This window comes from Dicentrarchus labrax, unplaced genomic scaffold, assembly GCF_905237075.1.
Source record: "Dicentrarchus labrax unplaced genomic scaffold, dlabrax2021, whole genome shotgun sequence".
In the NCBI taxonomy this organism is placed as follows: Eukaryota; Metazoa; Chordata; class Actinopteri; family Moronidae; genus Dicentrarchus; species Dicentrarchus labrax.
The window spans coordinates 21,189,551-21,206,613 of NW_026136701.1; the positions used below are offsets into that span (position 1 = coordinate 21,189,551).

Genomic DNA, 17,063 nt, shown 5'->3' on the forward strand with positions numbered 1-17,063 from the left:
TTTAAATGGAAACCATCAAACACATTCAGTCTTTTATTTGCTTAATTTATACACAATGAATTCACAAATGTAAAAAAAAAAAAAAAACTTCCCACTGTTGCTAAAGTGAGAGCAATCTTAAATAGTTTCACATATTTTACAAGTCTTACAACAAGATGTCTCTGGTGAATACAGGTCCTGAAAAGATCCTTTGTGATTCCAATTAAAGAAATGGGTGGGGGGAATCCATCAAAAAAATAAGTTACGAAGGCTTCAACAGTCAGTTTGACAAATGAAATGTTATAGCTACAATTCAGTGAGGGGGGGAAAAAAAAGCAACCGACAATCTCCATTAATTACTTTTATTTTCTCTATCATTTCTATTATACTGGTTGTCAAACTATAGTACCACTAGTGGTACGCAGAGGAATCTCTTTAAATTCATGTAAAAACAATACAAACTTTTTAAAGAATACTTTATGAAAAGTAATTTAAATATTTTGTATGTAGCGCCTGCTGCTGATGGCCACATAAGAGGCAGTAAAATGAACAGTTATAAATGTGCAATCGTGGCTCCAAACAAACTATTTTGAGGACCGGTGTGGACCAGGAGTACCCTGTCCGTAGATGATCAGGGTCAGCCTAATGCTACTGTTATAACAGTATATAATGGAGAGCCTAATCATTCCTTTGGTTGTATGCTGTGTAAAATGTTTGAAGAACTGGTCAGTACCAATAAAGTAGTGACTGAAGATACCCAGTAGATAATTAAGAGTTTAACAAGTTATAACCAGTGAGTTTTAGCAACTTAGACTGTTGTCTCGTATTTACAGAATGAGGACGGGATTTTGTCCCCCCCATTTACTTATATTGGAATCACTTACAGAAGATTTCAACGTACATCTGAGCCTGAAAAAAAAAGCAAAACTCTCCTTTACGAGGAACAACCTGCAGCCGACAATCTCTCCTAAAGTAGTTTCCTAACATTTAGAAATCAACTCCTCTTTAACAGGTTTATTCCTGCAGTAGCTCGACTGCTCAGACCTTTCATGTTGTGCGTGTTCTGTACATGGCAGTGATCGGTGGAGCAGACTGTTTCAGTGATGAAGACAAGGCTCGAACATGTGCAGTGACAATAAGGCTTTCTTGCGTATTTTGCCCCATCGTGAAAAAAAAAAAAAAAACAGTGGCACAAATTGAACAGCTTTAGCGTTAAGCAACAGTGATGTATAATCTTATATTTCCTGTAGTTGGTGGTGTGATGAGATTAAAGGGGACTTGTAGGCTGCAGGAAGGTTTGTGAGTGCCAAAAAAAAAACCTACTTTCCCTTTTCAGTAAGTCAAGAGAAAGTCTGACGATTACTCCAGTCAACATCTTTTACATTTAAATCCCCTCCTGTGACTTCTCTGGGCAACGTGTGCTTGTAACAAAAACACATGTAATGGTTCTGCATTGCTGATGTAGAAATACATCTAATAAATCTCTATTTAATAAAAGGTTATTGTATTTATAGTATATGTTTGAAGCTGATCACAAATCCACTGATGCATACATTTAAAACTACAGCGTCTAAAAAATAAATCCTGCATCATTTAGCTGTTATAGTAAAATAAATACTGTAAAATACCTTCTTTTACACGCAGATTGCCCTTAACAGCAATAAATATGCTTTAATTTACACAGCATAGTATCTACTGCCAAGAGTTCAAATTACAAATATTATTGCTATGATGTTTTAAAACTAACGTGCACTGCCATGGCACAGTGAAAAGGGGGCTGGGGGGGTAAAGGCAGGTACGTTTTATAGGAATCATTGGGTACACGGCGATGAGAGCAGAGCATGATGGGAGAGGTGGTGAGTTTTGTGCACCAGGTGGGTGGAAGATCGAGTTATTTTCAGACCTACCTACTCAGTTTTCTTTGGTCCGGCAGTTTGTGTGAACTCACTCTAAGATTAAAAGTTGAGATTTGCGTCTGTGTGTAGTGTTTGGTGACCCTCCTCCTCCCCTCCGGGTCTGTTTGGGGGTTTGCAGTCTCTCACTGCACTCGGGCCTCCAGCAGGGCGCTGGGCACCAGCTGTACCTGCGGGGGATTGCAGCTGTTGACGTGCCGCAGGGAGTCGGCTCCCAGGTAGGCCAGCAGCAGTTCGGAGCGGCGATGCAGCAGGTGGAGCATGTCCTCTGCTAGACTCTCCACAGAGCAGTAACGCACCTTGTCCAGGTCGAAAATGTCCTTTAGGAAGTGCAGCACCTGATCCTGAAGGACAAGAACGACTTTTGAGAACACTTGTAAGACAGGAACTCCTGAATATATTTATCTACAGCAGATACTTGGTTTCATGTTCTTTGAGATTTATATTCTGTGATTTTTTTCCCCTCTAGGATAAGTAGTTTACTGGCAGTAACTGGATCACATCTCTCCTGATTTTGCCTGTTTACACTGGCTCCCAGTAGGTTTTAGAGCAGATTTTAAGGTTTTACTGTTAATGCTCTCCACCCTATTAGCCGTACACATCGGCTCATACTTTCAGATCCTCGGGCAAACGTTTTTTTTTCTATTCCAGAGAATATTTTCAGAATGGCTGAAAACCAAAAGGGGGGACAGAGCGTTTGTAGTCAGGACCCCTGAGGCTCTGGAACAATCTGCCTGAAGAATTAGGTCGGCTGAGTCAGTGATCTACTTTAAGTCCCTCCTTAAAAGACTGTTTTTATTTCTTTAAAATATTTTTCTTGTTTTATCCGACTTAAGAAGTAAGAAAAAAGGGAACAACAAAGGTAAAGCTCCTATTTAGACGAGGGCACTGACGGATGTAATGTTGGGATCTTGTTATTTTCTGGTGCTGGAGAGAGACTGACCTTGAAGAAGCAGCAGAAGTCATTCAGGGAGCTCTTGGGCCCCAGGAAGCCCCAGGCCAGAACGGGGCTGATCTGTTCACACACAGCGTAGAAATGGGCGATGAAGCCGTCAGGAACCTGAGACACAGCAGAGGGAATGTGAGTGAATAATACAAAGTGTTTCCCCCCGGAGATGAAGGTTTCGTATAAGAAGTGAAGCAGCGAGGCTGATACTTTTAAGCGGTTGTACCTTCATGTGCTGTCTCTTCTGCTTCATCACTGACCAACAGCTAGATGCCACCGCCTGTGAAATACATCAAGGTTGATCAGCTATGAAAAGCCCAAATAGTCAAAAGAAGGACCTTGTCAGGACATTTTCCAGGAGTTTTCTTGTCAATACAGGACAGAACTTGCTCACAAACAGTCATAAATTACTGGCAGGCCTAGTATTTACGCATTTTTTCCCCAGTTCTTTACAGGTAGGTGGTAGTTTTCCTCTAAGCCAGGTTTACGTAGGTGATCTGAGTGACATTTCTCCAGGATATTTGGTCATTTTAATCAATTTCCAGGTGTTCATGACTGGAAAACTAGTCTAACTATCCAGGTTATCCAGGACATGTGGGAACTCTGCATCTACACATTGTTGGCTGGAAGGTTTTAGTATTATTTGCTCTGTAAAATGTCTTTATGTTAAGTTATTGTGGTATAATCAAGTAAGAAGCACAATATAAAGAAAGCTTTTGTCAGTAATCCATCAGTAGCCGAGAGAAACGCTCCTGAATCTGAGTATTTAATGAGTTTACTCACCGTCTCCTTGAAGGAGCTGTTGAGCCACCGGTTGTTGATCACATTCTGGATGGAGATTGGTGGATTCTCCAGATCCTCAAACGAGTCCATCAGGATGAAGTCCAGCACTATGTCATAGAAGTTCAAGTGCTTCACCTGGAGAGGACGAGTATAAGACGTTATCGTTTGATACCATTTTGTGATCAGACAGCAGAAGTCAGACATTATACAGTAGATAAGTTTTATTATTATTATTATTATTATTATTATTATTATTTACCCCTCGGGTTGCCAGCTCCACTTCTGTATTTTCCCAGTGCTCTGTGTGATCCAGGAAGGAAATCATCTCCTCAAACACCTCCTCGAATCTCGTTGGGCTCTGAAAACCAAACATTACCAGTTAGGAAGGGGAAGCACTCATTGAAGTTGCGTGTTATCGTCCACCGGTCGTGGCTTCGGTCTTACCTTCTGTGCTTTAACGATAATGGAAGACAGGATTTTCTTTCCCGTGTCGGCCAGAAACATCCTGGTTGTTCTCTCACACAGAATGAGCTGGAGAACAAAAACATTTTACTCACGTGGATTCTTTATAATACGTCATACACAGAGTGGCTTTAAGTTGAGTTTAATGGTTCCTGCTGAGGTCCTGTTAGTATGTATTTTCTTTAGTTTTCTTTTACACTTTAGTTTGTTTGTTGCATTTCCATCTGAATATATATTGTTTTTAAACGATACACCAATAAAACCAGCTGAAAACCATCACATGGAGGGCTGAAAGTGTGAAACCACTCCTCTTTGTTATTTTAATGATTTTAATTCATCAGGTTTTTACTTTAAATAGACAGGGACAGTGTATATTAATAGCATTTCTGAAAATATGCCAGAGTTAGCCAGAAAGTCTCGTTTTCATTTAGTTGAAAGCACCAGCATTAAAAATAAAACCAACGATAAAAGCAGTGAAAATATGCAGATACATTCAGAGCACTACATAGAGACAAAGGAGACTGAAGGTTGTACTGTACCTGACATGCCTGCCTCACACAGTGCAACTTGGCCAGGAAGTCTAAGTCCCCGTGACACTCCAGCAACTCAGTCCTGACAACGAAAATCAAGATCGACAAATGCAAGCTATTAAAAATACAATGTGGTTGATGAAGGAACTCCAGACAGCTTGTTCCAGGAATGTCGGCTCTCTGTATTTCACGGGTGTCGTTACTCATTAGTGTAATTACCGCAGCACCCTGCAGGAGATCTTTCCATCCTCGGCCATCTGCAGCGCCTCCTCGTAGAAAGGGTGATGACCCAGAGCGCAGGCACTCCTCAGCTCTCTCTGCTCTGACAGCTGGGACAGAAGCAGACAGCACAGGGAGTTATTATTGACTCAACAATGATCATTTTAATCCCGTTCCTGTCAGAGAAAATAATCCTGAAATGAGACGCAGCCTTTGTGTGTCCTTACACAGCAAGATAAAGTCATGCTTCTTATTCATAAAGCCGTACGTCCTTCCTGACTCCTCCTATGATTCTTGGACATCCCTGCAAGAACTGACACCAAAACCTCTGGAGAAGAAGAGGTACATGCATCCAAAAAACCTCTTTGACTGACAGCTGACAGCTAAACCAGACATAATGTTTAAGGCAATAGAAAGAAAAGCTGCTTGTAAAGTTCCTCTGTATTGTAATCAAGGTGATTGATGCAGAAAGGCTGAACCTGAAGTTTCTTTGTAAAACACATGCAGGTTCACCATATCCTGGATTACACGGCTACTTCTTAAGCCGTAACTAGTTATTGAACAATATAAAGATATAAGAACGCCCCTCCATATAGTGAACACCGAGCTGTATGTTGTATACTGAAGAATGTCGAAGGTCTATTTATAGTGAGTGACCCAGTTTGACTGCTATGCTGCTGCCTGTTTCATTTACTGGTCTGTACACGTTAAACAGGTTGCAGGGTATAAATACCTCCATTTAAAAAGCTTTTTTTTCCTTCTAAAAGACTTAACCAGTAGGTGGTAGACCAAGAAGGTTTGATAGCTTAACTGCTATTTACATCATTGTTGTGTACTGTGCATGTTAACACCCTATCCTGGAAGAGAGATACAGCACCTTTAGCTCTCAGCAGGTGGAGATATAACGCCTTTATCTGAACCTTTCACCCTCGTTTCAAGATAGCATGTTGTAGAAAGTGAGATTTCCAGGTGATTTATTATAAAGAGTCAAGGTGCGATATAAATACTGTGAACTATCAATCCACGGAGAAATGCTCACAGCTTGAATTCAGGAACTGTGCCTTTAAACGAGCTGTCAAGACGTCTGTAATGTTGTGATATAAAAACATATCACCGCCCTCATGGCTCACCTGGACCCCCACCGTCCAGGTAGAGTACAATCCGTTATCTGGGGCTCAGCCAATCAGAAGAGAGGCTTATTAATGTTAATGAGAGAAAACGCAACAAATAAACACCCTGTTCTTGCTCGAGATCCAGAGGAAGCTAAAATAAAACTATATTTTAGTGCTTAAAACCACAAATATATCTCTTTATGGATACCAAAACTTCAAATAAAACTCTGGAAAAGTGTGACATACAGGAGGAATTAAGCTTTAAGCGTCGGTAAACAAATCAGTAATTCTTAACAACCCGTTTATTTCAGTTCTTTGTGGGTCAAGTGCACCAGTGGCAGCACTGCCTTAATGAGTAAAGGCGATAAGCAGGGTACTGGTAAACACCGGGTGGTGAACTTACAGGAAGATCAAAGCTATTTGAAACAAACTCCTGCTGTGAACTGGTTCAAGATTGGATGCTTTAGACAGTTCGAGACTTAAGATGTTTCCTTGTTTCTCCTTTACTGCCACTCATGGGCTCACCTGTGGGATTACGGAGCACCTCATTTATTACACCACTGTTCACTGCACTTCTAAAGACTAGAATAATAAGTGTTACTTCTGTTTTATATTACAGAAGCTTCTGAAACTCTACTTTACACTGGTCAGGGCACAAGCTGTGGTTTCTTGTTGGAGTTTCAAATACTTTACCTTTAATAATGTCTATTTGTAAATAGTTAATGGAAACATATTCTATCTCACCTACTATTCCAGTATCTAGTCTGTTTTCAATAACTCAAAATTAAATGAAAATATGCTGATTCAAAGAAATGTATGACTTGTGTTCATCATTAGTTCAGTATTAAGTAATTTTTTATTATTATTACCATCAAAAGTTTGGTTTAGTGATTGTTTCTCTAAAGGGTTCCCTGGAAAATCTGGAAATTTAGAGACAAGTTTTCCAGCCATGGAAACACCTGGGAATTGATTAAAATAACCAAACATCCTGGAAATGAACTATGTTGGCCTGGGACATTTTAATTGTATTTCAGCCTCTCATTCAGATTACATAAACCTGGGTGCCTGTTGTGTTTGAAACTCAACTGTTGGCACAATGACACTTTAAAGCTGCTTTACCAACTCAAACCAGAATGGAAAAATGCTCCTTTTTACCGAGCTTCTCACGCCACCTGCAGCAGACCTAGGTGTAAAGTCTATTTTGGAAATGCTGCAGACATCTACATACAAACAACCTATTAATTATGATCACATTTATTTGTTGTAATTGTAAAGTGTACATTCCACGAACACTTTCTACCTCTTCTTGTAATAGTTTAATAGGTGAGAAGATTAATTTTCTGGAAAATAAAATGAATTCTCTTTGATTTGAGCTGTTATTTATTTATGGGCTCTGGTTAAATGAATGTTATGGAGGAAAGGCCTGAAGCCACAGCAGAAACATTGGCTATCATTAGAACAGTGCACCATGAAAGCGAGCTAATGTGTGTGAGCAAGTGCTGTCCTGTATTAAGAAAAACTACTTTAAAATGTCCTGCAATATTCCTGGATAGTGATTTTTTTAACAAGATTGGGAACCCTGAGTTTGAGAGGATGTTCTTTGTTGTGATTCAAGCATATAAAGAATCGTTGATTAATAAAAACTGCTAGTTTGTTCTGTATTTTGGGGGAAAGTTAGAGGAAATGTTTTTTTACAGCATAAAAGGCGAGTGCCTCTCTCACCTCAGCAGCAGACACAAATGAGTCAGTGGAGGCGATGCTCATGCTGTCCCTCAGACAGATGTCGTCCAGCTCGTCTCTGGCCAAAATATCAGTCATCTTATCTGTGATGGAGAATAACCAATGTAACGTATTGCATAATAAGTGTATTGTATCTGGTAAACACATTATTAGACCCTGTGTTTATCATGGAAATTACATAATATTGTGTATAATCAGTGACTCACCCTGGCTGTTGCTGTGGGATGAAGGCTCAGACACGCACAGCACTCCCTCGAACTCCTCCTGGAGGCTGTAGGCTCTCTGCAGCAGAGACTTCAGCCTGTGGATGAACTCTGCACTGATGACGTCCTGAACAACAAAAACATTCAGGTTGAAATATGACTCAGTAAGCCCTACAGCAGTGACAGGGCGCCGGGTTGCAATGAAAATAAATTAATTGACCCTTGAATATTTTTGTTAGTCTACACCAATTACTAAATGCTCAATAATGTCTCTTGGCTGACACTTAATTTCTGTTGGTTCAGGCACAGCTGACCTTCGTGGGGCTGCTGCAACTGGATTTGTCGTTTGGTAAAAACGAGGGAGGACAGAAAATGTCCAAAGGGTGACATTAATTTAATTTAACGTTATTTTGCCACCTAATACCAATCCTAAACCGCTGTGTTTAATTTGCCAAATGACAGGCTAGCTTCAGTGTAGGGCTACACGATGTGATACAAAAATCTGATTAAAAGTTCCATATTTCCAATTTATTTTCACAGGGATATTGCCATCGCGATATGATTTGTGATTAGTGGTGATGACCATTTTTGCATCTCTGTAGAATAATTACAATACTTTAATATTATATTACTTTGTAATTATACTGCTGTTGTGTCACACAATATATTTGGATTTGAATATTGCACTTGGTTTACTTTACTTGGCTTAATGTTTCTTTATTTTATCTTCTAAATGTTATTAATTTTTGTTTATTAACTGGTCTTGTCATTTTGGCAGCAAGTCGAGTATCCCTGCCCTAAAGACTACCATATTAATAAACTAATTCAAGTGAAATGACCTACAGAGAGAGAAAAGTGGCAGCTGCGGGGAGAGGTAAACTTAAATAATGTTTTAGATTGTACTCCCAATATATCTTTAAGTTGTCTCCTGAGAATCCCCCATGACTGGATTTTTAATAAGCTCCTTCACAGAAGTCTGGACATTTGTTTGGGTTCCCAAACGCAACCCTTTGACCCACACTAATCCAAAACCCTTCCAACCAGGTTAGAGAGCCAGTGAGTTAGGCGTTATACAATCCAAACTCTGTGACAACAGTGGGTTGTCAGAGTGCTGGTTATTCATATATGTGACCTGTAGTGCAGTGTTTGTGGGCAGTTTATTCCTACACACAGACACACAGACACACACAGACAAGAGTACAGAAAATGTTGGCAGGACTTGAATCAATACACCAACACTTTGGTCCTGGCTGAGGTAGAAGCTGCCAGTTGTTTTATTTATTCGACTCTACATAAAACAGTTTATCGGGAGGCATTTTATAAGAAAAGATAGTGTCCAATCTGTGCCACTGAAAAGGAATTTACATCTCTAAATGATAAGTGTGAAGTGTGTCTCTATGTATGTTCACCTCCATTTCCTGCTCAGCGATGGCGTCTCCGGCTCCAGTTTTGACGGATGCACAGCTGGCATCGTCTTCACCCTGCCGGCTCCTGAATGTCAGCGCCTCCTCCCACCGCCTGAGAGCCTCCTCAAATAAATCCATACCTGCACACACACACACACACATACATAAACTCTGAGACCATAAATAACTGTTTTTTTAAGAAGTTCGAACTGAATACTTCCATTATTTCATCACATTTATAGTATGTGGTTCATTCTCCTGTTTATAAACAGTCAGCAGACATGGTATGCAGCTTTATTTACCCATAAGGTACAGGTTTTCAGGTGTGGTGACGGGTAAGTTGACCAAACTGCAGATATCTGCTTCCCCTGCTCTGTCCCAACAGGTGGATTCATTGGCACAGGTGCTGCTGCTGGATGAGCTCATGCTTTTTACCTGCAAAAGACACAGCAGAAGAACACAGTTAAAGAAGTGAAAGCAGAGGCTCATCACAAACACAAAGCAGGTCAAACCAACTCAACTCAGCATGTTCAGTGTGTTTTCACTATTGAGTGTATTGACGTAGGTCTACACAATGTTTGTGCAATTCGGTTTACTCATTTTTATGCCAATCACATCTTCAATCTTTCCTTTCACTGGTTTGCATTTATGAACCACAAGGTACAAAATGCAACAAAGTGAACTTCTCTATCCTGTTTTTGACACAAGAATCATCTTTGTATGTCCCTTGTCATTTAAATCTACTACAAAGAGTTTTTGAGACAGTCTCAATTTAACACTTCTGCCTCTATATTTCCTACATACACATATGAGACCATCAGTGAGAAGACTCTTTTATATAGCCACCACTTTTATCAACAGGAGCTGCCAGAATCAACACAAACAAAAACATAATGGTTCCTCTCTGTCTTACCGAGGCCAGGCTCAGCAGAGACCCAGACAGTTTTTTATAGTCTCTCGTGGTGAGAACCAGACCGGAGGAGTAGCCATTCTTGGAGTTAAGGGAGAGAGTGATGTTTTGGCTGGTGTTATCTGGGTGGATAAAGATGGAAGATCAGAATACAGAATAGAGAATACTTGCATGAGCATGTAGCAGGACTATAAAACAGATAAACCATGTTTGCCAACTATCATAACACCACAATGTGTAAGTAACCCTCTTCTGGGAAATTTGCCATAGTTGCTGTTTGAATCACTTCCATCCTGTTTTAATAACTGACTTTCTGGCTCACCTGCTGCTGAGTCTTCAGCTCAGACTAAACCTAAAACTAAACCTCACACACAAATTGGAGAGATTTACTTTGATTTAGTCAGAGAGTGTAAAGGAGCCAGCAGGGACTAAAGTTACCGGTCACTCAGGCAGCAGGACTCACAGCACTTTGGTCTTTCTGAATGTTGACTCCCCAAAACCTCTGTCATCATTTATTTGAATGTAAATGCTGTTGATGATGTTAATACTTTAAAATACACGTAATTCCGAGCTGGGTCACAATTTAACCATTAGCTAAGAGATTAATAAATCAAATAATCATGAACCACAATCACAAGTGTTAGATTAACTGATGTTCACATATACAGAATCAGAGGTGATCAATGTTGTCCTTATATGAAGCTGTCAAAAGTTAAGTTAAGTTAAAGTTATTAAATCTGAGCTTTAATTGCTTTCCACAATTGCTTATCACAGTGTCGGTAGGTTTTACCGTCGTCTGCTGCGGCCGGGGAGAAAAACTCAAAGCCAGCCTGCTCCCACTGAGGAGAGAGAGCCTTCTTTCTGCCCTTCCTCCTCTGGAAGCGGCGTGCAAGGAAGAGGAGCGAGACGGCACCGAAGGCGGTGGCTGCCATCAGCTTCTTGGTGCCTGTGCTGACACTCACCTGGAGGACAGGTAGAGGGAGAAAGACTTGTAAGTTAAATGTTTGTGCAGCTTGAAAAGAAGCCTGAGAAGCAATTTGGTTTGGAAAATCTGTTCATGTTTCTATGTAGCTTCACATCTTGTTATTAAATGATCACACCCTTTTATTTCTGACTGAGAGTAAACAGAAAATCCCAAAACACACCTGGTTTGTTAAATGATAGCAGTTACATGTAAACAGACTGGAAAAGAAGATAGTCTTGCATCTTGTCATTAGAACTGGGTACCAAATCTCTTTATTGTGATCAAGTTTTTACTGATTATATACAGATGGAAAGAAACAAACTTCACAGGACATATATGACAGACAAACATACCCCACCCCTCCACACTCCACCTCACAGGACTTCTATCCAAAAGGCTGCCCCAACTACAACAATATTACCTCCAATAGCACCTTAATGCTTCGAACAGCATTAACTAAAACATTTATGTGTTTGTTTTGCACCGTGGGACCTTGCAATAGATTGTTCCATTTAAAGAATATCCAGAAAAGTAAGTAACCACTGATGTCTCTGCAAAGAACTGGGTACTGGATCTCAATATCAACCAATAGCACTAAGTATCGAACTCTTGCACAACTTCTAAGACAAAATCAAATACATATCCATTAAAGAAGTTTGGTTTATTCTGTTAAATATATATTTTTACTGAATCAAACCCACAGAGAAGAAGGATTGTGAGTAATGTTTTGGGAAATGTAGAAACTGGCTAGCTAAAGTAGTAAAACAGACTGAATGTTAACAACAGAGTACGACAGCAGCTACACAGTGGGTAATAATTATCACAGTGATTTAGTGTCGGAGGTCGGATTCAGCCTTCACATTTTGCAACAGGGATTGTGGTATGGATGATTTGATTATCATATCACCGCACAAAGGGTGGGAGAAAAAAAAAACAACAGAAGAAAATACAAACGAGCACAACACCTGAAAGACACATCCTGTCTGATGAGAGTTCATCTGAGGACACATATCTCAAACTGATACACTGGATATTGATTATGTAACCAGCAGCGTTGAGAATCAGCTCACCCGCCTGTCATCTAGATTTGAAAGAATCCATTTCAGATAGCGCGCATAGCCCCCCTCTAGTCTATAGATAGAAACAGTGAACGACGAGGGAGATTATCCACACAGACACCACTGCTGCACATTCCCTACAACGGATGATTGCATAAACGCACTAGAGTTTGGAGCTATGACAACAGACATAATATTGACTTTTAGGGAAAAAGACACTAAATGAGCCTGGGTTGATTAAATGGTGCTACAGGGCCTGCAGGAGTGTTCATGCTGTGTCTGTTCCTGCTACTAGAACATGTCACAGGCATGCTCCTACCAGATCCTGAACGATATCAGAGGGTCTACGTGACTCGGGCCACACACTCTCGTCATGCACTACTCGTAAAACACTATAACATGAGAGTCGCTAAGAGAAAACACTGGCTGCTATCCAGGAGGAAAATAAAAATAACCACCAACGAACATCAAAATATTCACACGCAAAGGTCGAAGTCATTTCTTACATTGGTTACAGTAACTGAGCAGTGTTTACTTCACTCAAATGTTTAAATTTTGCTGAACAATGAACATCTGTAGGGCTTTTTGTGATGATTGGTCTCAGATGTTTGTTTCATCTTTCTGAAAGATCACATTCAATGTTCTCCTTTTAGGAAAATACATCTAAATTAGCTTTTACTTCAGTAGATTTTTATATAAAGATTTTGACTTCTACTTTATCAGTAATAAAAATATAAGTATGATACTGAAGTGACTGTTGACAAACTCTTAGTATTCACAACACTGTCAGTATTCATGTTCATGGAAACCAGCCAGACACTGAGTTTTGACTGTCCTTACTCCCCTTTCACTCTTTACACCTGCTGCTGTCCAGCATGTTTCCATCACACAAAGCCTTTATCTGAACTGCTCCAACAGGTAGTATTAATCTACATATAATCACATATAAACAGATGTAGCCACAGGCTCGCCTAACTGGATTAGAGGAAGCGCTGTGAATGAAGTTGTGCCAAATTGAAATCACATGTGACCTTCAGACAACTCACTTCGCCGCATACAGACGCTTTTCTGATCAAGTACAAAATAGAATAAAAAAAAAAGAAACTTAGACTACTAGTAGAACTGAAAGGTTTTGATGAACAAGTCCCCGTTTGTGTATTTCCTGTTCTACCAGCATGAGGATACAAATGGAGACATGACCACAGGGTGGAGGAGGTACAGTTCCCCTACTTCAAACACTGCAAGATCACTAATTACAAAAGTAAATGAGCCAGCTGTGACGTCATGTAGCTTTTATTTACATCCTCTAAACGACAACTACGATACAAGTGTAGATACTGTGGAACATGATATGCCTGTTCTGTTGGTATTCTGTACTCTTTCTGAAGAAGTTGTACAAGGAACACATATTTTCTTATATAGTTTTGGTCCAACTATTTAATGTTAGAAGGAAAACAGTCAATGTTTACAATAGTTATGAAGCTGAAAGTGCCATCATACCCTTCAACAACCTCACTTCTCATAACCCAAATATAGAAAACAGTCCTACCGATAACAAAGCCGTCGACCAACTCACACCACTTCCAAACACACCCTCACCTGTGCCAGAGAGCTGTACACGGACAGCGGTAGGTCAACCATCCGCAGGGCAGCAGCCTTGACGGACAGCTGGGAGTTTGTGAGGGTCTCATGTGTCATTGTGGCGATCTATCCATGACTTGGCAGCTCCCTTACCCTCTTCACCATTCTGCTGGACCTGAGGAGGATGACAGGAGGGAGTGACATGCAGGGATTTAACCTGGCGGCTCAGGAGGGGATATAAAGACGATATTATATAAAGCCTCTGACATACAGTACGTGCGAGTAGAGCAGGAGCTAAACAACCACTTGTATCTTGTTAAAATACCTCCTGATTTCATAAAATGTTTCATTAATTTCACAATTATCACTTGCATGAAAACTATGATGAAAGAACTGACAGAGCACACCCACTAAAGACGTATGAGAATATTTAAAACCTTACATTGTACACATGCCTGAACTAAGTGGCTGAAGTACATAAGAAAGTCTTTTTCTATCTTTGTGCAAACACGGTCACTCACTACAGGACTGCATCTTCTAAGCCGCTGTAATATCCACCTGACGAGACAACATGCAACATCCAATTAAGTGTTGCGCGAGAGACTCGTGTGGCTCATCACATGGATGATTATCCAGACATTATGCAGCTTGACGTAATGTTACAGGCTTTTGTGTCTCTTCACGTTCAGATTGATTTCCAGTTTGAATTTTGTAAACATGAATGAGACGTCACAGCTGGAGGGACGGTTTACATGGGAATTAACAGAAGCAAAGTGCCTTAAAACATGGATATACTGCAGACAAGTGCAATACTGAAGAGACAGGGATCTGGGAAATATGTATATATCCAGGGTGTCTGCATTAAACCACCAGCAATCCCAGTAAATAAAGACCAAAATAATTTTTTTAACTTAGTTAAAGACATTATGTAAAGTATTTAGACACTAATGTTTCACAATTTCTCTACTGAACATCTATTTCTTTTATTTAATTTAGGGAAACTTATGACTGTATTTTTTGCCTGTTCTTTCTAGTCAACTTATGTATGTTATTTTATTGCATTTTATATAACTATATTCTATTTTAAGTTATCTTATTAGCCTCTTCAGTGTTTTAAATGTTGTTGTAATAATTAAACATAGGAAGAGTAAAACGTAATTAAAGAAAACAAGGACTGCAAGGCAAGAAGTATTAACAGAAATTTAAATAACAATAATATAGGAAAATATATTATAAAGACAATAAAAATCATTGTTATTCCCACTTTACAACAAACAGTTGTACAGCTTTCAAACATTAGCACAATACCAAAAACATCTTCCAGTAAATTAGAGTTTTAAAAGATGTTTTCAAGGTAGAAAAGCAGCCAAATATCAGAGACACAGCCTTTGAGTTGAATCATATTATCACATGGACGATAATAACTCCTGTTGTTGGCCTGGCTGAGCAGCTAACAGCTATCTTACCTAACAAGGCTAATAACAGCGGCTTCAACTACCCACTGCGACTAACTACAAACTCAATCTGACCGATCTGTTTTCTGACTGAACATGACAAAGCTGGAGGTATAAAAAGGTGTCACCGGTACATTGAGAGGTTTCCTCCACAGACCGTCCTCTCCCGGTGGTTTTTAGCCGGTCCTCTGGCTGACCTCAGCGGCTGCCGACTGAAGGACTCCAACGGCAGCGCACACACGCTGCTCCAGCGTGAGTTTCAAAATAAAAGCATGCTTTCCCACCACCACCACCACCACCTCCTCCCCTGTCTTTTTTTGTGGAGTTTGGCGACCCCACTCGGTTTTTCTCAAGTATTACTTATAAAGCAAAGCAAAATATACACGAAATGTAATGAAATATGAAAATAATTAATACGAAAAATACAATAAGAAGAGCAGAGTAGAGGCTATAACAATAAACCTTTATGTATTAGACCTTTATGTATTTTATGTCCTGTGCAATTGTTTATCTTTATACCAGGCCACTACCTCCTGCTGTGACCTGTGCAATGTCCCATATCAATCACATCTGTATAAAAAAGCTGTACATACAACTCTTATTCACTTGATTATTATGTCATTCTTTGTAATTATCTATAACTTCTGCAACTCCACAATCCTAAAACTATTTATTTAACTATTTATTACATGTCTGTCAGCAATACTGTGGAATATGTTTTCATTTATGTTTAGACTTACATTTGCTTTGTATATAGGCTCTTAATATCTTATTATATCTCTTAGGCTCTTATTATATTTCTATTTTCCATTTTTATTATATGTATAAACCTATACATTAATTTCTATTCTGTATATTGTGTTAGATATTGTACACAAGTACTATTTCTTTAACGTTGTGTCAGTAGAACAACTGTAACGAACAAATTTCCCCCCTTCGGCATTAATAAAGTTTTTCTGATTATTCTCTTATTCTATTGTTTTTATATTTTCATTATATCTTGTATTTTATTTAATGTGTATTTTAATTTGTTGTGTTGTATCTGGTGCAGCTGTAGTGAGTGAATTTACCCAGTGTGGGTATAATAAAATCTATCTTATCTCATCTTATTAATTTATTTTCCTCTACAGTGTGTTTTAAATGTTTTAATAGTTTTCTTTGCCTTATGTGAAGCCCTATGAATTGCCTCTGCACTGTACAAATAAACGTATCTTGTCTTGATACTGATTTCTATTCCTACTTTTCAACAAAGACTGAAACATCAGGTTTTTCCAGGATTTTCCTTGGTGTCCTTAAACATAGAAGAGAAAAATGTAATTAAAGAAAACAAAGACTGCAAGTCAAGAAGCAAAAACAGAAAAAAGAAAATTAACAGTAATAAAAGAAAGAATATTATAAAGACAACAATAGACAATAGACATTGGCTGTTATTTTAAATTGAAGCTGAATAGTTTGTGCAGGAATGTGAAAAGTATTATTTAAAAAATATTTGCAATGGGCACAAACATTTTTTTTTGTTTTTTAAGTCAAAATTATACTATTATTCCTATAATACTTTTTAAAAGGTCAACAAATTATTATCTAATATATTTTCATTTCTAAATTTCTATCATTATTTTTTAATTTCAAAAAGTCAAAAAAAGTTTTTACTTATTATGTTATACTTTGTATTTTCTCTTAGTATCTCATAAAATGACGTTTTATTTTTAACCTAGTAAGACAACATTTGGACTTTTTTAGTCAAAATAGCCTTATAAATAAATAACTCATGAGTCTGACTTACATTGACCTTTACCATTACTT

The 17,063-nt window shown here is 38.9% G+C and overlaps 1 protein-coding gene across 2 annotated transcripts; it reads right to left on the minus strand.

Moving 5' to 3' along the window:
• Positions 1 to 20: 20 nt before the first annotated feature.
• On the minus strand, positions 21 to 15,502 carry miga1 (mitoguardin 1). 2 transcript variants are annotated; one of them, XM_051411013.1, is made up of 16 exons: positions 15,395 to 15,502; positions 13,825 to 13,981; positions 10,994 to 11,165; positions 10,207 to 10,325; positions 9,596 to 9,728; positions 9,297 to 9,433; positions 7,891 to 8,014; positions 7,667 to 7,767; positions 4,833 to 4,942; positions 4,623 to 4,695; positions 4,066 to 4,152; positions 3,881 to 3,979; positions 3,622 to 3,756; positions 3,065 to 3,118; positions 2,836 to 2,952; positions 21 to 2,236 (listed from the first exon to the last, which is right to left on the minus strand). In XM_051411013.1, exons 2-16 carry the CDS (start codon positions 13,921 to 13,923, stop codon positions 2,018 to 2,020), a joined length of 1,779 nt encoding a protein of 592 aa, XP_051266973.1. In that variant the 5' UTR covers positions 13,924 to 13,981; positions 15,395 to 15,502; the 3' UTR covers positions 21 to 2,017. The 2 variants fall into 2 exon arrangements, with proteins under 2 accessions (XP_051266973.1, XP_051267060.1); XM_051411100.1 differs by having other exon boundaries at positions 15,389 to 15,498.
• Positions 15,503 to 17,063: the final 1,561 nt, after the last annotated feature.

Coding starts and splice junctions, on each gene's coding strand:
- miga1 (XM_051411013.1), bottom strand. CDS start 13,923: ATGACACATGAGACCCTCACAAACTCCCAGCTGTCCGTCAAGGCTGCT. Junction 4,153..4,622: donor GTGTGAGGCAGGCATGTCAG/GTACAGTACAAC, acceptor TTTGTTCTCCAG/CTCATTCTGTGTGAGAGAAC. Junction 3,980..4,065: donor TTATCGTTAAAGCACAGAAG/GTAAGACCGAAG, acceptor TTTGGTTTTCAG/AGCCCAACGAGATTCGAGGA.